Raw genomic sequence first — 22,761 nt, 5'->3', positions numbered from 1 at the left:
TATACCCAGATTCCCATCATTCCCTGGGGGCATGCCCTCCTTTAAGCAATTTTAGTTTTTCGGTTTTTCGAGACAGGGTTTCTGTGTAACCCTGGTCGTTCTGGGAGTCGCTCTGTAGACCAGACTGACTTCGAACTCAGAAATTCGTTTGCTTCTTCCTCTTAAGTACTGGGATTAAAGGCATGCCTTTTAGCGGTTTTCATTCGACCCCTTCTAGCTTCAGATTCCCAGATATTCCTCAGGATTTAGCGAGTCTAGTGAAAACTTCAGTTTATAGAATCCATTCCCCAGCACTCCCCGAGGCCCGCCTGCGTCCTCGATCGCTAACCTAGCCGCGCTAGTAACGCAAATCTCCTCAATCAGGACTCCATTTCCCAGAGGGCTATGGGTCAGCGTCGTGACGTCAACGTTCCGTCCGGGGGCCGGTCGAGCCTCTGGGCGGTGCTTGTCTTGCGGCGGTTCCCGGCGGCCCCCGGGGCGGTCGGGTGGCTGCTGTTCGTCGCCCGGCGCTCGCTCGCTCGGTGGGCGGGCGGGCGGGCGGCCGGCGCGATGTCGGGCGAGGACTGCCCGGCGGCGGGCCCGGGGGCGGCGGCTGCTGCGGCGGCAGCCCGCGAACGGCGGCAGGAGCAGCTGCGGCAGTGGGGGGCGCGGGCGGGGGCTGAGCCGAGCCCCGGGGAGCGTCGTGCCCGCACGGTCCGCTTCGAGCGCGCCGCCGAGTTTCTGGCGGCCTGTGCGGGCGGCGATCTGGACGAGGCTCGCCTGATGCTGCGCGCAGCCGACCCTGGCCCCGGCTCCGGCGCTGCGTCCGACCCCTCCGTCTCGCCATCTGCACGCGCGGTGCTTGACTCCACCAACGCCGACGGCATCAGCGCCCTGCACCAGGTCAGCGCCCGCGCCCCGGGTCTGCGCCACCAGGGCATCCTCCCTTCCCGGCCCTGAGCCACCTCCCCTACCGACTGCCACCTCTGAGTGCCCCGCCTGCTCCGTGGCCGCCTCTTCTCTGTCATCTGTGCTGTCACCTTTCTCCGTACATCTTTTGCAGATTGCTTACTTCCGTGCCTCCGCTGGCAGTGTTTCTCCTTTCCAGGCTGTGCTGCAGTTTTCCAGGTCTGAGGTTTCGTCCTCCTGCAGTCTGACTTGACCCTCCTCTTACGCTAGGCCCAGGTTCTTCAGTGTCACCTCTTTGAGGGTCCACCTTGTGTCATACCTGTGACCTGTACTGTCCGTAGTGGCCTTAGGATGGTCTTTATATACCCTTTGTTCCCTTGAAAAGATACTTCTTCTGTTGGGTCATCCCATGCTATCTTTGTCTTTTCTCCTATCCTCTGCCCCCATGTCCTCTTAATTCAGTTCTCGGTTCATTCCCTTTTGGGGATCTTGCCACCTCTTAGGTTTCTCCTTGACTTCTCTTTCTCTATCCACATTATTTGCCTTTCTGGAAACTTCTAAGTATTCGATCTTCCAAGCTGTGGGCTATTTCTCTCATCTCTTGTTTGGTTTTGTTGTTGTTTTTCCTGAGACAAAGTCTTGCTATGTAGCTCAGGTCAGCCTCAGACACAGGTCCTGTGTCTCTGCCCCCTCATTTGTGGGATTACAGGCATGGCCACTCCACCTATCATCTGGGCAGTATCCTTCTTTAAAAACTATACCCTCTTGTTGGGCAGTGGTGGTGCACATCTTTAATCCCAGCCCTCAGGAGCCAGAGGCAGACCGATCTCCTTGAATTCCAGGCCAGCCTGGTCTATAAGAACTAGTTCCAGGACAGGCTCCAAAGCTACAGAGAAACATTGTCTCAAAAAACCAAAATAACCAAACAAAACAAACTATGCCCTCTCTCCTATATTTCTACCCTGTCAACTTCTAGAACCTACCCAACCACCAAAACCCTGGGCATCTCAGACACTGTGATTCTTATTTCCAGTGATCTGTGCCTGAGAGTGAGGACCATCGGTATTCTTTTTATCTTCCCATCTTCCAAAGTTGGGATCACCAGAGACAAGATTAGTCAGCCCAGAGCCTCTATCCCAGTTTTTCTTCCTTCTGGTCACAGTGTTGGGTCAGTGTCAGTCTTCTTTTATGGCAGCCTCCATCTCCCAAGTTGACCTCTTGCTAGGATCCCCGTGGTTCAGTTACTGGTGGAAGCGGGATCCTAGGAGGGAAGCCTGGCTGTTCATGGAGGTGGGGAACAAAGGGAGGATATTTGACAGGTGGAGGACAGGCCGTCAGAATCTGTCTGTCCTGGGCTGGGATGCCACTTAGGTGGTAGAGTGCTTGCCTAGAAGGCAGGAAGCCTCCGGTTCATCCCCATTACCACAGAAATCAGGTGCCTGGGAAGCGGAGGCAGGAAGGTTGGAAATCAGTGTCAACTTCAGCTACACAGTGAGTTTGAGGCCATCTTGGGACACATGAGACACAGTCACAAAACCAATAAAAGGCAGTCAGTACTGACCTAATGTCAGTTGTCGTTGTCCCTTGTATTTTGAATGTCTTTTCTCTGTGTCCCTTAGTTTTCTTATCTGTGGAATGGGACCAGTGGTCACCCTGAAGGACTCTATGGTGAGAGGTGTCATGTGGAAAACTTCCTTTTTGGGGCCTGCATGAGCTGCAGGTATACACCGGGAATTTGCTTCCAGGGCTGTCTGAGCATTTTCTACATACAGCAGGGTACTGTTTCCCCAAGACCCCTCTCAGGGTGTCAGCATCTTTGACCAGTCCAACAGATCTGCTCAGACTGATCACCAAAGTCCCTGGCCCTCTTGAGTGGTCCCTTCCAACTATATCCCTTTCCTCTGGATCTGCCCGAGGCCCCTAGAGCACCCTCTCCACAGGAACCTGTAACCTCAGGAGTGGCCTATCAGCCTTCCAGGTGGGACTCTCCTCCCACCCTGGAGAGACCTTGGTGAACTGACTCCTCAGAGCTTTGCAGGAGGCTTGGGAGCCTGGGAGATCAGATTCAATCAGATCAGTTTGCTTACAGGGCCAGAACACAGAAAGCTGGGGTTTGGAGTACTGCAAGCGTAGTTCACCTCCTGGCACTGCCCTGGCTTCCACAGGGAAAGCTCCCGGAGCTAGTTTTGGTCCCAGGAAAACAGGGACATCTGGCCATCCTCTGTGGTGATTTCTAGTCTTTCCAGATTGCTACACCTTGGGCTTTTTAGTGTTTCCAGTCCTAAACCCTCCCTGGGGCATCAGCCTCCTGCTGTAGTATTTCCTAAGCCCCAAACCAACCTCTACCTTAAGGCAGGGACATTCCTTTCTCTTCCCCCTATCCAATAATTGCCTTGTCCAATAATGGCTATGAGTTGGGTCTGGAGTAGGTATGGCTGGGAGTTAAGAGTCCTAGGTTTGAACAGGGGAGAGATGGGGAGCCCAAACACCTGGGTCTGGGGGTGGGGGCAAGCCCGGATTCCCTAGGTCTAAGGAAGGAGGATTGGCTAGAGTTCTCCATCTGAGGGAGGGGGAGGTGGGTCTGGATTCTTGGTCCCTAGTGCCCTGCCTCAGGCATCTTTCACATGGATGCCCGCACCCGGCCAGGTCCTTGAAAGGGAAAGGCCCATCTGCCTCCTTGCCCCCCCCTCCCATCACCATGACAACAGGGTAGAAATAAACTGAGCCCAGAGTGAAGCCCAGAGTTCATCCCGTTCCCAGGGCACGTGTGCCCCCCCTCTTGCAGCCTAAATTTCCATGACTTCATGCTCTTGGCCCTCGTAGCTTCCTTCCCAGATGGTTGAGCTTGAAGAAGGGGGTTAATTTTTGTGAGGACCCAGGAGTCCGGACTGAACCCCCTCCCTAGACTCAGTGGTTCCAGTGTCCAGCCAGGGTCATCAGGGATTAAGACCAGCTCTCCTATGGCACCGGGTGCTGTGCTAGCTAGGGTGAGGCCTTCCTCTCCCCGAGCTTTCAGTTTTAAGGGTGAGGAGGCGGGGTTGTAGTGTAATGTGGGGTGTTTGGAAAAGATGTTCTGAGGAAACCTGTGCATGGTAGGCCCTCAGTGACCCCGCACTTGGTCTGCTTGGACTCCTGGCCACAGGGAACATAACCTCGGCATCCCTTTTGAGAATGTGCCCCAGGCCCTCTACTCTGTTTCTGAGATGTGCTGCCTGTGTGTCTCTTTGGGGTGATTTTTTTTTCTGTGTTGTGGGTGGAACACAGAAAACAGTGAGTGTTTGCCACTACCTAGCCTGGGTATGGACTTTATTAAGCTTCGTGGTCCTGGGTTTCCCCAGAAGAGGATTCCTGGGGTGTGTCTGCCCAAGATGCCCTGTCCCTGGGATGGCTGGACTCTGGGACTCGCCCGCTTTATAGAATATGTTCTGCAGTCACATGCAGGGATGGCAGCTCCACCTCTTCCATGTCCACTTTCAGTCTGCCTTTTGGAGCCTGCTCCTCGTCTCCGTGAGCTCTACATGTGCAGGTGACCCAAGCATGGGTAACAAAAGATACCATCTTGAGCAGCTGGTGGCTGGAGGACCCCTGGAACCCGTGCCGAAGGCCATCAGCATTGCTTTCCATACCTGTCCCTGGCCCTGGTGCCTTTGTAGGAATGTTTCCTTGTTGGGCCTCTTGTGAGAGGAGAGCTAATGGGCCTGTCCCCATCCTCAGGCCTGCATAGATGAGAACCTGGAGGTGGTACGCTTCCTGGTGGAGCAGGGTGCTACTGTGAACCAGGCAGACAACGAGGGCTGGACGCCTCTGCATGTGGCTGCCTCCTGTGGGTACTTGGACATTGCCAGGTGAGGCGAGGGTTGAAGGGCAGGGCTTGGGTTAGACGTTAGGTCCAGGTCTGGCAGCTCTGACCTTCCCCTGCCCGTAGGTACCTTCTGAGCCATGGGGCCAACATCGCCGCTGTTAACAGTGATGGAGACCTGCCTTTGGACCTGGCTGAGTCGGATGCCATGGAGGGGCTACTGAAGGCAGAGATCGCCCGCCGAGGTGGGCCTATGGGATTGAGAGCTTTGGAATCTGGGAGTCTGGGCTTAAAGGTCAGCCCATTTCCTTGGACTCTGGCTGTCTTTGTGCCTCAGTTTCCTCCCCCATGAAGTGGGAGTGGTACCTATCCCCAGGGTTGCCAAGGCTCTAGTGAGATGCTGTAAGACACAGAATAAGAACCGTAACTGCTGTGAGTGTGTCTGTCACTCCAGCTCCGAGGAGCTGAGGGATGGAGCTACTGTGAGCAGGGGCCTGTCCAGGAGTAAGGAGCATCTTGAATCTTTATGTCTGGCCCTATTCATTTTCCTGGGTGGGGTATGTGTGTGTGTGTTCCTAATAGCAAGTTCTTAACAGGGCTTGAGATCCCTCTCTGCCTGCCTGAGAAGCTAGTGTCCAGGCACATGCCTGTAATCCTAGCCTTGGGAGATGGAGGCAGGAGGGTCGTGTTCCACCACATAGTAAGTTCAAGACCAACCTGGGCTACATGAGACCCCATCAACACACAAACAGATAGTATCCAGAGCCAACTGGGATATAGCTGGATGGCTCTTAGCTCTCTTGTGCAGGGCCTGGAGGGAAAGGGATCAGGAAGTAGGCTGGGCTGGGGCTGCCATGCAGCTTAGCAGGCTCTCCAGGAACATAAGACACCAGTGTACCCTGAAATCAGTTCCAAACTGGGGAGTGTCCAGCTAAGAGATAAGAGGGAACAGAGGACAAACAGATCATGGTTCCCCTGTCCTTGCATGTTACCACCCAGGATGGAGAGACAATAGGTTTACCATGTTGGCACATTGAATTTCAGGTGACTGTGAGTCACGTGGGAATGCTTGGTAGCGAGTGGACACCCAAGAGATGAAGGTTAGTCAGGAGCCTCCCTGGGTTACAGTAGGGCAGGGGTAACAGCGGCTGAGATGAGCTCCCTTTCCCTTTCCCTGAGTTTATTTTGGTAAAACTTCAAACTCAGAAAAGTTGCCTCAGTGCTATGGCAACCACCATAGATGCTTTCCTGGGCTTCATCTCAGAATTTGCTAAATTATGTCTGGGTGTTTTGTCTGCGTTCCATGTATGTTCTGCATGTCTGTGTGTCTGCAGAGGCTGGGAGATGTCTGTGGTTACAGACGCCCTGGGTGCTGGGTATTGAACCTGGGTCTTCTGGAAGAGCATCCAGTGCTGAGGCAGCTCTTAAGCCCTGTTTATATCTCTGGGATGGGGTCTTGCTATGTGGTACTCACTACATGAATTTGGAGCAGTCCTGCCCCAGCCTCCTGAGTACTTGGATTACATGTGTGTGTCAGCACTGCATCTGCTGCTTTTAAAACCTTTTTATGAGTGTCAGTGCTCAAGCTCTGTGGGGTTAGAGGACAACTTATGGAAGGCTTCTCCTTCCACCATGGGGGTCCTAGGGGTGGAACTTTACCTGCTGAGCTACCCTGCCAGCCCGCTGGCCTACCTGTGGTTTTTATACTAAAGCTGCCGCTGGAGCTGTAATCAACATGCCCAGGAGTTTACTCATTCACAGTGCAGTTCGTGGTTGTGCTGTGGTCCACAGAGTTGTAGAGCTGATGCCACATTGATTTCAAAGTATTTAAAAAGTCACCTTCAAAAGAAATCTGTAGTTCTTAGCTCCCTTCCACACCCTTGGCAGCCTCTAAGGCCTTCTGTCGGAGGGACCTGTCTGTTATGGACATTTCATAAGGATGGAATTGCAGTTTAAACAGATGCCCTTTACTGTGTTGTCCTGCCCTCCTCCCTTCCCTCTACACAGGCATCAATACCTTTCTTGTTTTTCCCTGTCTAGCCTGCCCTCCTCCCTTCCGTTACTCAGTCACTTGGAGACTATGTTGCTGATGCTGTAAACTCTGCCCAGGTAATGGGGAAGCACCTCCCTCAGCAGGCCTTGCTGCTTTACTCTCCCCAACAGTGAGGTGGGGCAGCCCCCGGCTCTTACCTCTCTCCCTATCCATGCCACAAGGTCGCCTGTTGCTGTGGCCTGATCTTCTCCCACTTGGGCACTTCCCTTCCCTCTTCCTGTGCTGGTACATCCCTCAGTTTTCAAATGAGCAGTTTTCTTGACTAAAAGATTCCCCTCTTCCAGGCCTGAATTGTGAGTTCAAGGCCTGCCTGAACTACTGTGTGAGTTGAAAGTCAATTTGGGCAATTTAGTGAGACTCTGTTGAAAAAGTAAAACAAACAAAAACAGGAACTGGAGAGAGCTCAGCCAGTGAGTGCTTTCTGCTTTGCACCAGTTTCCGGCTCACTACAGCTCCAGTGTCTGGGGTCTCATACCTCTTCTGGTACTGGAACACATATGTGCATGCCCCTGCACAGATACACATGCACACACAATTAAAAGTAATAAAAATAAATAGGGAGAGGACTGGAAGCTTCTCACTGGTAGAGCATTTACTGAGCGTGGGCGAGGGCCCAGGTTCAATCCCCAGCACCACATCACAACAAAACAAGCATCCCAAGATATGATCCACAGTACTTACTATTTTATTAATTAGTTAGTTGGGCTTAGGCTGCTGTGAAACTTACTGTAGTACAGTGTGGTCTTGAGTTTGGGCTCCTGCCTCAGCCTCTTGAGTGCTGGGATGCAGTAGTGTGCCTCTCTGTCTGGTTCTCTTCTTTATATTTTGTGTTGTTGGGCAATGAGAATGCTAACTGCAGGCACATTTACAGTAGGATAGGGCTTGGGTGTGGCTTAGTAGTTCAGTCTGTGGCACTTGGTCTTAGTATGTGAATTCCCTCCTCAGTACCAGGGAGGGTAGGAAGTCCTTCAGTGGCAGGATAAGCAAAATGTGGTCTTTGCAGAGAAAAGAACGCAATTCATCCTTAATAGGAAGGAAACTGACACATCCAACCATGTGGATGAAGCTTAAAGACCTCCATGAAGTAAGCCAGGCACTCAGAGACAAGTGCGGAGTTTCCATTTGTGTGAGATACCAAGAGTAATCAAAGTAATAGAGCTCCCAAATTCGTACAAACAGGCCATTAAATGTAGTTCCCAGGTGCTAATAACCCTGGGAGTAGAGCTGGGTGTGGTGGTTTAATCCTACCACATCCCTTTAACCCTAGCACTGAGAGAGGCAGACACAGGTGAATCTCTGAGTTTGAGGCCTACCTGGCCTACAGAGTGAGTTTCAGGACAACCAGGGCTACACAAGAGATTCTGACTCAACAAACTAAACAAATAAACGAGGAGGGTGGGGTGCAGAGCTGGCTGGATGCTCAGAGGGAAAAGGTGCCTGCTGGTGGACCAGGGAACTAACCCCTCAAATTGTCTTGCAATTCTCACTCACATGCACAAATAAATGAATGTAATAAAAATGGGGGAAGATAGAGTTTCTGTTTAATGTGTGCAGAACCTCAGTTCTTCGTATGCCTGTTTATACATGAATGCATGCACACCTGTGTTTGGAGACCACAGGTCAATCTGGAATGTTTGTTGGGAGTCGTCTACCTTGAATTTTGAGAGAGGGTCTTTCACTAGCTTCAATGATTGGGCTAGTTTGACTGGCCAGTGAACCCAGGGGTCCTCCTGTGCTACCTCCCCAGTGCTAGGATTACAGGTGCACTGCCATGCCTGGCATTCTACGTGGATGCTGGGGATTGAACTTGGGATCTCATGCTTGTGTGGTGAGCACTTTACCAACTGAGCTGCCTGTCCAAGCCCTAGAGTTTTAGTTTTGAAGATGGATCCCTAATGCCACAGCCACTTTGGCCTCATAGTCTGATCTGTTCTCTCTCACCCAGGTGCTTAGCTAGGCTCCTAGCATTGCAGGCTGGTGCCTACCTGGAGCACAGTGGCCCCACCCTCCTCAGTGGCTGAGCCACAGTTCTCGGTGACACTGGCACATGATCTCATGTCAGCCCCAGGTCCCATCACTGTGCAGGAGAACTTGTCACCCTGGGACTAGGCTTTGAGCAGAGTCACACCGAAGCCATGTGGGCGAGGAAAGTCAGGATGTGGTTACTGAAGGAGGAAGAGTGGGTGCTGCCAGGTCCTAGCAGTGCTGTTGTGGTCCAGGCTGCAGGGTCAGGCCCCTGGCAAAGACTCTAAAGCACAGTGTCTAGGAAGGAGACTTAGGAAGTGCCATCTCCCCTGGAACCCGACATCCAGGAAGGACAGATGAGGCCTGCAGCTCGCAGAGACAGGCCCAGGGGACTGTGATAGTGACTGGCGCAGGAGGGTAGCAGAGGAGTGCTGTGCCTGGAGGGAGTGCTCGGCAGGAGCTGACGCTGCAGACCGAGCTCCTGCCCTGGCCCTTATACTCCTAGGTGGTGAGCGTACAGGAATGCGGCACAGTGTTTATTGTGGGCGAGACCGAAAGATCGGTGCCCCACCAGACAGTGGATGATGCCCCGATGTATAACCATGTGGTCCCAGCAGGGGTCGGCTGACTTTTCCTTGAAGGGCTGCACAGTACATATTTCAGGCCTTACAGGGTATGTGGTCTCTGTTATAATGACTTTACCAGCTGCTATGGAGGGAAACGAGCCAGGGACAGGATGAAAAAAAGCAGATGTGGCTGGATGCCATTTAAGCTTTATTTTCAGGCTGGTGAAGTGGCTCAGTGGGTGAAGGCTCTCACCACCAAGCCTGACCCCTGGGATCAGTCCCTGGGATCCACTTGGTGGAAAGAGAGAATCAACTTCTGCAAGCTGTCCCCTGCCTTCCACATGTGTACTTGAGTGTACATACACATTCACGTAATAAAACAAGTGTAATAGTTTTTTTTACAGTAAATTCAGTATCACACACACACACACACACACACACACACACTGTTTTCTAGGACTGGGAATATGCTCAGTAGAGCAGCTTGTTGCACATAAGGTCCAGAGTTTGGTTCCCCAGCAACCACATACCCAAGCCCAGCACCACCTGTAATGCTAGCAGGTAGGGGGGAAGGCAGGTAGAGAGGATCCCCGGGGTCTGCAGGCCAGTCAGTCTAGCTGAATCAGTGAGTGACCCACTCTCAAGACATAAGGGGGAGGGGCCAGAGATGTGGCTCAGCGATAAGAGCACTTGCTGGTCTTCCAGAGGACTCAGGCTCAACTCTAGCACCCACATGGCACCTGTAACTCCACTTCCAGAGGAGTCTGACGCCCTCTTCTGATCTTTTTGGGTACCAGGTACACATGTGTACAGACATAACACAGGCAATACACCCAATACACATAAAATAAAAACGCAGTTAGCCAGCCAACCTCAAAACTGATTAACGCAAGCAGGTCTTGGCTGTGTGGAAAACACAGGCTACCCTTGAACATGCACAAGAATACTGACTGTGGCTGAGGAAAAGCAGGGAACTCCGCCCTTCCCCTTCCCTGCCACAGTAGGATGGAACAGCGGGCGACTCCCTTTAAGGAAGCAGGCAGGAGGCTGGAGGAAAAGGGCGGTCCTGGCCTTGCCTGCCCTGTTCTCTGTGACTGCTGTAGATGGACTTTAGCCACACATTCTTGAACTCTGCCACCGTTAGGCAGGTTGGCCAGGAGATGCAAAGAAAGGGCTAGGACCTGGCTGCCACCAGGTAGCACCAAGCTACAGCCGGTGTCGGATAGAGTTGGCCTTGGCTTGGGATGAGAAAGAACATCCTGAACCAACTTTGAGGACTGTTTATTGGATCTCATTTAAAGCTTTTTGGCAGAAGTGTATAATACATATGTTGAGGGGAGCAGTTGGTTGCCTTGGCTATGAGGGAGTGTAGTGAGACTAGAAAGGAGCCCACTGTGTGTAGAGGGATTGACTTGGGCCTTACATTTCTAGGCAGGCATTCTCCCAGTGGACTAAACCCTGCTCCCTGGTGTTTTCAGACAGGATCTCTGTTAGTCCCAGCTGGCCTTGAACTGGTGCGTCTCTGCCTTCTACCCCCTTGTGTAGGCTGTGAGCCTAGCCTTTAATGGCTGAACCAGTTCTCCAGTCCCGTTGTGTTGGTATTTAAAGCCAGGTGGTACCTAAAGACCTTTGCCAGTAACGCCCAATGGAAGTCCTGGGTGAGCCACAGATGTAGTTTGAAACTTCTAAGGCTGAGGATGTGGCTTAGTTGGTTGTGTGCTTATCTGTTAACCATGATCCTCAACACCACGCAAGCTAGATGTGGCCATGCAAACTGCAATTCCAGCACGTGGGAGGTGGAGACAGGAAGACCAGAGGTTCATTCATCATCTGCTGTTTAGTGAGTTTGAGACCCCCCACTCTGGGATATGTAAGTCTCTCTCTCTCTCTCTCTCTCTCTCTTTCTCTCCCCCTCCTTCCCTCCCCCCCCACACACAAAAACACACACACTCTGGGATATGTAAGTCTCTCTGTCTCTCTCTCTCTCTCACACACACACACACACTGGGATATGTAAGTCTCTCTGTCTCTCTCTCTCACACACACACTGGGATATGTAAGTCTCTCTGTCTCTCTCTCTCTCTCTCTCTCACATACACACTGGGATATGTAAATTTGTCTCTCTCTCTCACACACACACACACTGGGATATGTAAATCTGTCTCTCACACACACACACTGGGATATGTAAGTCTCTCTGTCTCTCTCTCTCTCACACACACTGGGATATGTAAGTCTCTCTGTCTCTTTCTCTCTCTCACATACACACTGGGATATGTAAATCTGTCTCTCTCTCTCTCTCTCACACACACACACACACTGGGATATGTAAATCTGTCTCTCACACACATAGAGATACACAAGTGCGTGCACCAAAACAAGAAACAAACCCAGTATTCAAATTAGGCGCAGTCAAAACAGTAAGGGGAACTGGGGAGATGGCTCAGTAAAGATGTTAGATGCACCCAAGTTTCCATCTCTAGAACCTTTGTAAAAAGCCGTTGGCACTGGGGCACATTTGTACTCCCAGGTCCTAGAGCGAGGCAGGCCCAGTGGCCTAGAGTACACAGCACAGCAGCAGAATTGAGAGGCCCTCCCTCAGCAAGGTGGGAGGTAAGAACTGACTCCTGAGAATTGTCCTCTGGCCATGCTGCCATGCCTTGTGTGCTCAAAATAAAGTTGTAAAACAACTGTTCATGAGTGCCCTTACATTTTCCTGTGTTTTGAAATTCCAAATATACTTTACATTCACAGCCCATCTCAGTTTCGAGTGCCTGGTGGGTCCACATTGGCTGCCAGCTATTGTACAACAGCTCAACTCTGAGGAACTTTGGGAAGTGAAAAAGTTTCACAATCGTAAAAACATAGGCACTAATAACCTTCCCAGGAGAAAACAGAGCATTCTTCAGCAGAGACCATTTTGCTGTGATCTCTGTGAGTTCATAGTACTCAAAGGAATGAAGATCGCAGTGAGGGATGGTGTTTTTGGGTAGGGGTTCAGCCTCAGCTAGGCTGCCTGGCTTTGTGTTTTGATGTTTATGTTTTGATGATAGGGTCCAATGCTGCAGCCCAGGCTGACCTTGAACTTGAAACAATCCTGCCTTAGCCTCTTGAGTGCTGAGAATATAGGTGTGGTGTGTAACTTTGTGTGTGTGTGTGTGTGTGTGTGTGTGTGTGTGTGGTTTTTAGAGACAGGGTTTCTCTGAATAACAGCTCTGACTGTCCTGAAACTCACTCTACTGTAGACCAAGCTAGCCTTGAACTCACAGAGATCTGCCTGCCTCTGCCTCTGAGTGCTGGGATTAAAGGTGTGCCACCACCACTGCCCATCAGCAGCTGTCGTGTTTTTAATTGTTATTGTTTTCAAAGACAGAATCTGACTCTCTAGTCCAAGTTGGCTTGAAATTTACTATGTATTGCTTAGGGTCTTATCTGGGGTCATCTTTGTGGATTCCTGGGAATTTCTCTAGAACCAGGTTTCTTGATAGCCCCATAATGGCAGTTGCATGGCTAGGGCAGACTGAGGGGCCACTGGCAATGGCACCAAGATTTATCCCTACTGCTGTACTGGCTTTTTGGGAGTTCTCTTTGGATGGATACCTTGCTCAGCCTAGATAGGGAGAGCCTTAGACCTTCCCCAAAGCAATGTGCCTTACCCTCTCTGAGGAGTGGATGGGGGGTAAGAGGGGTAAGTGGAGGTGAGGGAGTGAGAACTTGGATTGGTATGTATAATGAAAAAAAGATAGTTTGTTTTCTTCTTCTTTTTTTTTTTGTGAGACAGGGTTTCTCTGTAGCGTTGGAGCCTGTTCTGGAACTAGCTCTGTAGACCAGAGTGGCCTCGAACTTACAGAGATCTACCTGCCTCAGCCTCCCGAATGCTGGGATTAAAGGCGTGCGCCACCACCGCCTGGCTGGTTTTTTTTTTTTAAAAAAAAACAAATAAAATTATAAAAAAACTTAATTATGTAGCTCAGATTGATGGTGATCATTGTGCTCAGACTGAAACTGGAAGCAGAGGCATGAGCCACCATACAGTGAAGTTTTGTTTGGTTTAATTACACTTGGAAAGGAAAAGACGCCAGTAGTGTGTGAAGGTGCTGGGTTATAGATTATAGCAGGAGGCAGAGGACAACTTAGATGGAGTAAGGTGCGGGGTTTGCTCAGGAAATGAGGTTTTCTCTTAAAAAAAAAAAAAAGAGATACTGATCCACATGGGTCAAGACCTGTGGTTTCCATTCCTGGCCTGTTGTGTCTTAAAACCCCTCAGTGGTACCCAGGTCTGCGGATAGCACAGTTGGAAAACACAGGGTTAGGCCAAGCCTCCGGAGTCCAAGCCGGGAACTGGTGAGTCACGGTGAGACTGTCACTAGTGGAGACTGTAGCCGGGGTTTCCTAGAGTGCCCTGTGTGAGTCCACCTGTCACCTCTCATTCTCCCAGGTGTGGATGTCGAGGCAGCCAAGCGGGCTGAGGAAGAATTGCTGCTTCATGACACAAGGTGCTGGCTGAATGGGGGTGCCATGCCAGAGGCCCGGCACCCCCGGACCGGGGCCTCTGCCCTGCATGTGGCAGCTGCCAAGGGCTATATCGAGGTGATGAGGTGAGTGAAGCCAGAGTGATTGTTTTGTGTCTTGAAGCTTTTGGGGCTTCTAGTTTGTATACCTAACACCAAGAGTATTTCCCTCTCCCTAGCTGTGCTCAAGAGGTTTAAAGATGATACGTGTTTATCTCTCTGTGTGTTTGTATGCACACATGCATATAGGCAAAACATTCATACACATAAAAATAAAAAAAAGTCTTTAAAAAACATCATTAAGCTAGTCATGGTGGTATATGTCTTTAATTTCTGTGTTTTGGAGGTCAAGGCAGGATTGCTGTGCGTTCTAGGCTAGCCTTGGCTACCTAGCAAGAACTGTGTGTATGTGTGTATGCTTGATATGGTCTTGTACATGTGTAATCACAACACCTGAGAAGCAGAGGCAGGAGTATTACTGGAATTTCAGGCTAGATTTGTCTACATCCTGCTGTGCATATGAGGCTAGTGCTGTATATTGTGATCCTGTTGTAAAAACCAAACCCCCAAATGTAATTAAGATGAACCTCCCTGTCTTTCTGCTTCCCATACTGGTAAAGTTGTCGGCAGGTTTATCAGGCAGGATTTAAGACCTACCACCCCCAGACTTACAGGCTGTCTGTGCAGTTCTGCTCCTGAGGGAGGGGCTTCAGCCTCTGTATTGTCAGTATGAGTCCCAAATCTGAGGCTGAGCTCTGAGCCCACCCCTTTTGGGGACAGGATGCCCTAAGCATCTAAGAGCAGAAGCTGCACTCCGCTCCAGCCATGCCGCCCACTTCAGGATGTGGTCTGTTGTGACTTGCCTCACCTGCCATTGCATCTACATCCCAAGTCAGCGGGAAGCAGAGGCAAAGGGAGCAAATGTCTTGTTCCTTGTCAGGAGAACATTCCACAAGTTTTTGCATCACTTAATGCATGTGTTCCACTTACCCAATTCTCATTATTGACAATTGCTAGCTACAAGGAAGACTAGGTTTGTTTTCACACAGTTGTATGTCTGGCTAATGGTTGTATGGTGTGTATGCATGCATGTATTTAGGCACTTGTATGTGTAGAAGCCCGAGGTTGACATGTAATATCTTCTCTAGTTTCTCTCCACCTTACATATTGAGGCAGGGTCTCTGGCTGATTCGTGAGCCTACCTTTTTGGCAAGTTTAGCTACCATCTCCCTCTGAGGTTTTCCTGTCTCTGCCATGTCCATTCAGTCTTTATTTTTTATTTTTTTAATTGTTTGTTTTTCTCTCATTATACATCCCTACTACAGTTTCCCCTCCCTCCGCTCTGTCCAGTTCACCTTTACCTCCTCCTTTCCCCCAGATCCACTCCTCTGTTTCCCTTCATAAAAGAGCAGGCATCTCGGGCTATCGGCCAAACACAGCATAACAAGTTACAGTAAGACCAGATTTTGCACAAACCCTTATATCAAGGTTGGATGAGGCAACCCAGTAGGAGGAAAAGGGTCCCAAGAATAGGGACAAGAATCAGAGACACCCCCACTGCCACCATTAGGAGTCCCACAAGAACACCAAGCTTAACAACCTTAACATATATACAGAGGACTTAGTGCAGGCTCCTACAGGACCCCTGATTGTTACTTCGGTCTCTGTGAGCCCCTGTGAGCCCTGTTTAGTTGATTCTGTGGGTCATGTTTTGATGTCCTCCAACCCTCTGGCTTCCTAATCCTTCCCTTTTCTGTGGGGTTCCCTGAGCTGTGGGTCTCTGCATCTGCTCCCATCAGCTGCTGGAGGAAGCCTCTTAGTTAAAGATTGGGCTAGGCTCAGATCTATGAGTATAGCAGAATAGCATTAGGAATCATTTCATTGACTTTTTGTTTATTTATTTTTTCCAGTTGTATTTGGTTCTACCCTAGGTCTCTGGCTATCCAGCCTCTGGTTTCTGACCATCAAGGCTCCCTCTTGTGGAATGGGCCTCAAGTTGGACCAGTCTTTGATTGGCCACGCCCACAAGTTCTGTGTCACCATTACCCCAGCATATCTTGCAGGCAGGACAAATTGTAGGTCAAAAGTTTTATGGCTGGGTTGATGTCCCAGTCCCACTACTAGAAGACCAGCATGCAGGAATATAGCAAGAAGCCCAACATGCCCTGGGACAAGAGGACGGGGAATCTTGGGTAATGTGAGGAAGGCGGGACTCCTAGTGCTCTGCAGTCTGTCAAGCCTCTCTGCCTCCCTCTGCTTGAGGCCTTCCTCATTGACACAGAATCTCACTACATTTTTTTCAAAAGAGGCTTTGTCCTATGCTGAGTTCATAGAGCTCCCAGGTTGTAGCTTTCTGGAAAGTCATTGGCTAAGCCAGGCTTGCCCTGCTCCAGCATTCTGATGTTTTGGATCTTATCATTGTGTAGTAGGGCTGCCTACCACAGAGGTATAGCAGCCTCTCCAGCCCCCGCCCACTGATGCTACTGTTCTTTCTGCCTGTAAGTTAGGACTCCAGTGATGATGTTTACGATTGTGGAGAGGGTGTGTACATGTGTGTCTTTGTGTGGTGCTTGTCACTGTTGAGAGCCAGTATTCTGAAACAGTGTGGCTCCAGAACTACAGTCCCTTGGGGGGGGGTCACATTCTCTTCATGGGCTTGGGTTAGTGGGGGAGTCTTGTACCTACCTTGTCACCTCTCACCACAGCCCTAAGTCCTCTAACCTGGGGGACTGGAAGAGTGGGATCCCTGTGGTGCAAGGAACCTTTTGCAGGTTTGATTTGTAGCTGCTGGTCCAAGGGAGGGCTCGGTTGTACGGGGGAGCTTGGGGCAGGGCTGGTTGCCAGCAAATCGTGTGATGTTTGAATATTGATCAGTAATACTTTAGCCACAGAACAGAATTTGAAATCAGCCATTGGATTAGTTTGACACTTGACCCCAGCCTCCCTGGCCCTTAGGCTGCTACTCCAAGCTGGCTACGACACCGAGCTCCGGGATGGAGATGGCTGGACACCTTTGCATGCAGCAGCCCATTGGGGTGTGGAGGACGCCTGCCGTCTTCTGGCTGAGCATGGTGGGGGCATGGATTCGCTGACCCATGCGGTGAGGGCCATGTCAGATGGTGGGGCAGGGCAGGGGAGAAAGCTGGACATCATCATCATCCACCTCCTTCCCTACTCAGGGGCAGCGTCCCTGTGACCTGGCTGATGAAGAAGTGATGAACCTTTTGGAGGAGCTGGCCCAGAAACAGGAGGATGTGAGTCTCCACTCTAGTTTGCCTCTTTACTTGGCATCTCTAGGGAGGGAACAGTAACTGGGAGGACTGACACCCTCAGTCCTGGGACCTGCTGTTCCCACCTGGTAGCCCAGCTCTGCTGGAGAGCTATGAACAGGGGCACCTCCATATCTGGAGGAGGTGAGGCTGTGTCCAGTTCCCTGCCTGCTCATTAGGGAGACAGCGTGTGTGTGACACAGGTTGAACTCCCCCCACCCGCAACACTGTTTCTAGTTAGCACTTTTGCTAGGAAAATGGAGAGTGAAGGGATGGTGGATATGGGCCCCAAGCAGATGGCATGGGCTAGAAGTGCTTTATCTAGTAAGGTGGCCCAGGCATTGTGGGAGCCAGCCAGGAAGAACCACTGGGAACATTCTCCAGAGCTGTGCCCCGTGGCATACTGAGATGCAAGGAGGGCATGGGCAAGTGGCATTCCTGGTGGAGTACTGCTATGACAAGTCATGGGGTTATGACAGCGGCCTCTTTAGTCTTGGACAGTGGCCATTGTCATCAGGCTGAGAGCTGCCTGTGATAACCATAAAGAGCCACCTGCCCTGGCCTGCGCTGCCAAGAGTTGACTAGCATCTTAGATGTGCCGAAGGGTCGGGAGGAGGTCTGAGCAAGTTGTTGGCTCCTGGGAAGTAGAAGAATCCCTCTGGAAGTAAGATTGGAGGCCCGTGACAACTGGATGAGACCAAACTTAAGAGAGCTTGAACAGGCCCCGGATCCAATGTGCTGTCAGGATACTAAGTCCCCCATGTTTGCAGGACCCTGCATAAAGTGTGGCTAGCTCAGTTATGCGTGATGGCCCTCAAGGTGGAGAGGTGGCACAGGATGGCTAGGAGATACGAGAGGGATTGTGCTCTCTGCCTTCCCCCCAGTTACCCCCTTCCCTCCTTGTAGCTTCGGAACCAAAAGAAAGCCTCTCAGAACCAAGGTCAAGAACCACAGGTGCCCTCAAACAGCAAGCACAGAAGGTAAGAAATGCCTGGGCTTGGGGTGGGTTGGACTCGCCACCAGACTTGGACATGGACACCCTGTCTTTCCCCTAGGAGCTCTGTATGTCGTTTGAGCAGCCGTGAGAAAATCTCCCTGCAGGATCTGTCGAAGGAGCGCCGGCCTGGTGGGGCAGGGGACCCCCTTATTCGGGATGAGGATGAGGGAGAAGAAGCCCCAGCTGGTAGGGATACCAGACCCCTGGGTCTAAGGAAGGAGTATGGGCCTGGACTTCTGAGGCCCCAAGTAGAGGTGACTGGCATCTCGTGTGACAGTCCCTTTCTGTTCTGCACATAGATCATCCAGCCGTGGAACCAAGAGCCCTCAATGGAGTGTCTTCCCCTGTGTCCTCCAGCCCCAAGAGCCCTGTGGTGAGTCTGTCCACCTGAGCTGATGTGAGCTTTGGGGCAGTGGGTGGAATACGGTAAACACTTCCACCTCCACTCAGGAAGGTGGCCTTTTGACTTGGCTCCTAGGTCCTTGTGGACAAAGAGCTATTTTTTTGGTGGCACCTGCTCTGGCGTGACTTATGGTGGTTCTCCTGGTTCTCTTGGGCTCTGAGGAGCTGGATCAAACCTTTGCTCAGTAATGAAGACCTTTTCCTCTCCCAGATGCCAGAAGAGGCTCCCTTCTCCAGGCGCTTTGGTCTCCAGAAGACAGGGAGCTCTGGTGCTCTGGGTCCCTCAGAAGGGAGGGGTACAGAGGGAGTTCTTGGTCTGCAGCGTTCAGCTTCCTCCTCCCTCCTTGAAAAGGCCTCCTCTCAGGTAGGTGTTGTGAAGTGTGTGGGATCCAGGCTCCTGCCTTGGGGCACAGAGTACCTCCTTTGTTTCTCTCCTGTGCCCACAGGCCAGGGAGCCCCGTCTTGCCAGAATAACCCCTACCCCTGCCCAGAAAGTGCCAGAGCCCTCTACCCTGTAAGTACCAGGGGCTGGGGCAGGGGGACAGGTCTGTTGCTATCCTGGAATTTGAGATCCTGAGAAAGTCCTTAGGGTGCATCAAATAAATGCTTACTGTAAAACTCCCAGGCCACTGTGCTCCGACTGCCTCAGGGCCTTTGTTCTTCCTGTTGAGTCCTTAGAGCTGGCTTGGGATTTTCCTTCTTCATGTCGGCTTGTATGCCCCTTTTCTCCCAGGCCCAGTGGGACTGCTGTGCTAACATGGACTCAGTACATGTACCTCTCTTACTCTCTTTCTTTTCTCCAAGCACCTTCTCTCCCCATGCTCCACACTTGCCTTTTTGGCTGCTGTTTGTTTTATGTTTTGCTCAGAAATGACTCATCAGCAGCCATGGCTGGTTTACTCTCTGTGGTTCCTCCCATGCCTGGCACAGAATGCAGGCCTGAGGACTATTTGCTGATGAATGAATCCTTACAGGTGTGAGGCTGCCATGCCTCCTTCTTTGGATCACTCCGCTCCACCCTCCAGGAGGGAGCCTGGATCCCCAGTGAAGCCAAATGTCCCCACAGCCTCTGCAGCGCCCCTAACTGACTCCAGGGATCGTCGGAGGTAAAGAGACCAGAGGAAGGCTGCGCTGAGACAGCAGTGTTGTGTGTGGGCTCCCCTGGGGTCCTGTTTGGCCAGTTGAAATGTTCTCTGCCAGAATGTGCACCCTTCGGAGATGCATTTCGCAGAGTGAAAGCACTCAAGGGGCAGTCTCTTGAGTTCAGGCTTCTCCACATAGGTCCTACCAGATGCCTGTGCGTGATGAAGAATCCGAGTCTCAGCGGAAGGCTCGCTCCCGCCTTATGCGACAGTCTCGGAGGTCCACACAGGTGGGGGTCTGTTCTCAGGGTCTGAGGGAGGAGGCTGCGGACCTGAACTTGAGTCCTGTCAAAGTCTAGGCCCTTTTCCCTGACCATGTTCTTTCTGTTAGGGTGTGACCTTGACAGACTTGAAGGAAGCAGAGAAGGTTGCAGGGAAGGCCCCTGAGCCAGATCAGCCTGTCCCGTCCAGCCTGGTGAGCAGGGTCAGATGAAGTGGGGCTGGTGGAACCCATCTCCCTGTTTCTGACTGTGCTCCTCCCTGGCAGGACCCTTCTCGGAGACCTCGGGTCCCTGGCGTGGAGAATGCTGAGGGCCCTGCCCAGAGAGGTGAGGTCTGCTATCTGGGAAATTGGTCCCCAGGGAGCCATCCTATCTCTCCCATGAAGTCTTTTTGTTAACTGGGGGCTAAGTCAGGTTTCCTGCACAGTAGACAAGGGCCCTTGTAGTGGTGTCTGGGCTGATTACCGCTGATTCCCTAGCAGAGGCGCCCGACGGGCAGGGCCAGGGACCACAGGCGGCCAGGGAGCACCGAAAGGTTGGCCATGAGCGAAGGGGGCCAGCAGAGGTGAGGATGCTGTGTGGAGGGTGGGCAGGCAGAAGGGAGGGCAGGCCTGGACATTGGATGGAGACTGAACTCTCAGGGCTCTTCTGCAGGGGGAAGAGGCGGGGCTAGCGGAGAGGAGCCTGGAGTGTAGGTAGGTTGGCTCATGCATGCGGGCTGGAGCCGGGCTCTCTGGCAGGGCCTGGTTCCTAAGACCTGTAGTTTCTGTCCAGCACTGTGGATGGCGGCTCCACTGCCCGCAGGCAGCGTTCGCAGAGAGACCTCAATCCAGAATCCAAGCAGGAACATGAAGAGCCTGATGGAAGCTTCCGGAAGGTGCAGCATCCCACCTCATGCCCTTCCTGCTTCTGCTGATGGCCCACACCTGGCCCTTCTAAGCCTGCCTGCTTGCTCTGTGTTCCCAGCTGTACATGGAGCTTCGAAAGGAGAATGAACGGCTTCGTGAGGCCCTGACAGAGACCACCCTGAAGTTGGCGCAGCTCAAGGTGGAGCTGGAGCGGGCCACGCAGGTACAGATGCTGAGACCTAAGAACCAACTGTGTTGGGGACAGCGAGAGACAGAGCTCCAGTTGCAAGGGACCTGGCCCTGGCTGGTTGGAGGGTTACTCCCCCGGGGACGGGGCTCTGACTGGACTAGGGGTGCGAGGTGACACCCAGTCTTTTTTGTCCTCACCAGAGACAAGAACGTTTTGCTGAGAGACCTGCGCTCCTGGAGCTGGAGAGATTCGTGAGTTTAGGCTGCTGGGGTGGGCCCACTGTGTCTTGGCCTTGCCCCGCCCCCTGCTTCTGAACAGCCCCATTCCTTGCAGGAGCGCAGGGCCTTGGAGCGCAAGGCAGCCGAGCTGGAGGAGGAGCTGAAGGTGACTGGGGCTTGTGATGGGCAGTGGCCAGAGCCAACCTGCCTAGCACTACCGGCTGACTCTGCTCTGTACCCTAGGCCCTGTCTGACCTCCGGGCTGACAACCAGCGGCTCAAGGATGAGAATGCAGCACTGATCCGCGTCATTAGCAAACTCTCGAAGTGACTCCGGAGGAGTTCCCGCACCATATTTATACAGCTGCTTTTGACACGCGCACCCCTTCCCCCGAGTGAACATGAGTGACAGGGCTCCGGGGGAAGTTGCTGAGAAGCCATAATTCCTCTCGGGACCTCAGAACCGGGAGGAAAGCACAGAGTCCCCAAGAATCAAGTGGGGGCCCCCTGAGGCCAGGATGGGGGTGGGAGGCTGAGCCAGGTAGGGAGATGTTGCTGAGAGTAGGCAGGCACCAGAAATGGGACCAAGAAAGAAGCAAGGACCAAGAAACACAGGATCAGTATCCAGGAGCAGAGTGGCTGCCCCGGGGTCCCACTGCACGTGTGATGCTACCCAGCACTTCTCCCCCTCCCCTGCAGGGATCCAGGAATGTGCCAAGAGTCCCACTGGCCTCTGTCAGGTGGGCCTGTATATAGGGTCCATGTGCAATAGGGAGGGATGTCTTCTATTTTTGCTGCCTCCTTCCCATCCGTTGTCTGGGGAGGGGGAGAAGGTATTTTTGAGACAAAGCACAGGCACCACAAATAAAGTCGTGACATTGCCACTCAGTGACTTGTCTACCGCTGGGTGTGGGGCACTGTTTCTAGCTTGTATGCTCCGGCTGTCTGACTTAAACCGCTCGTGCATTTGGATGGGGTCCAGTGGGTGACTGGGAGCTTGCTCACAGGTGTGGGGAGGGCACCTTGCTAAAGTGAGCTGCTGGAGATAGGGTGAGAAGGGTCAGAAGAAGTCTGTGGCTCTCTGATAGCGCTCACATTTACTCTCGGTTCCTGGGAAATTAGTGGAGTCGGTGGCCAGCATTGAAAATGTAGGATGATCCACATAGAGAACTCTGCAAGTTTAGCTTCTCTGGGAAAGGAGTGATGGTAAGTAGTCCTTTGCGGCCACAGTGACTGGAACAGAGCCAGGAGCCAGTCTTGCAATGGACTGTACCGCCATCCTTAGAGTCAGGAATGGGCTGCTGCCAGCCAGGCTCAGTTCTGCCTGCTGGTGTCGCCAGAGTGAACAGCTCCGTCCACCAGCCAGTGTGCCATAGGAGGGAGGTAGCCAATGTATGGACTTCAGCTGTAGTGCTGGGGAGAAGGCAGAAGGGGGAGAGGGCAGTGTGTGTGTGTGTGGTGTATGTTGTCTGATATGGACTGTGTATATGTGGTGTGCGGTGTATATTGTGTGTGTAGTGCATGGTATGGCTGATGTAGTGCGTTGGTTATATGGTGTATGTGTGTGTGGTATGTCAGGCACATGTGTGGTATATGTGTATCTGGTGTGTATGTGTGTGATATTTATGATAGTAATCAAAAGTAGGCTCCACGACAAGCTGCACAGATACTAGAAGGCGGCAGAGTGAGCCAT

At 52.1% G+C, this 22,761-nt stretch overlaps 1 protein-coding gene across 2 annotated transcripts; it reads left to right on the top strand.

Annotated features, from left to right (window-relative positions):
- Nucleotides 1-458: 458 nt before the first annotated feature.
- Nucleotides 459-21,966, top strand: Ppp1r12c (protein phosphatase 1 regulatory subunit 12C). Of its 2 annotated transcripts, none has more exons than XM_041654699.1 (22): nucleotides 459-882; nucleotides 4,603-4,733; nucleotides 4,814-4,932; nucleotides 13,710-13,869; nucleotides 16,738-16,882; nucleotides 16,962-17,036; nucleotides 17,958-18,031; nucleotides 18,107-18,234; nucleotides 18,348-18,421; nucleotides 18,662-18,814; nucleotides 18,897-18,964; nucleotides 19,425-19,556; nucleotides 19,732-19,822; nucleotides 19,924-20,007; nucleotides 20,080-20,140; nucleotides 20,296-20,378; nucleotides 20,468-20,508; nucleotides 20,588-20,690; nucleotides 20,780-20,884; nucleotides 21,052-21,102; nucleotides 21,185-21,235; nucleotides 21,313-21,966. In XM_041654699.1, exons 1-22 carry the CDS (start codon nucleotides 550-552, stop codon nucleotides 21,397-21,399), a joined length of 2,349 nt encoding a protein of 782 aa, XP_041510633.1. In that variant the 5' UTR covers nucleotides 459-549; the 3' UTR covers nucleotides 21,400-21,966. The 2 variants fall into 2 exon arrangements, with proteins under 2 accessions (XP_041510633.1, XP_041510632.1); XM_041654698.1 differs by having other exon boundaries at nucleotides 20,293-20,378.
- Nucleotides 21,967-22,761: the final 795 nt, after the last annotated feature.

The sequence above is a fragment of the Microtus oregoni genome, unplaced genomic scaffold, assembly GCF_018167655.1.
Source record: "Microtus oregoni isolate MIOR12 unplaced genomic scaffold, Mior012 000006F_ref0000085, whole genome shotgun sequence".
In the NCBI taxonomy this organism is placed as follows: domain Eukaryota; kingdom Metazoa; phylum Chordata; class Mammalia; order Rodentia; family Cricetidae; genus Microtus; species Microtus oregoni.
Note: the sequence above shows the minus strand (reverse complement) of the source record. Positions and strands in the feature narration are given on the sequence as shown.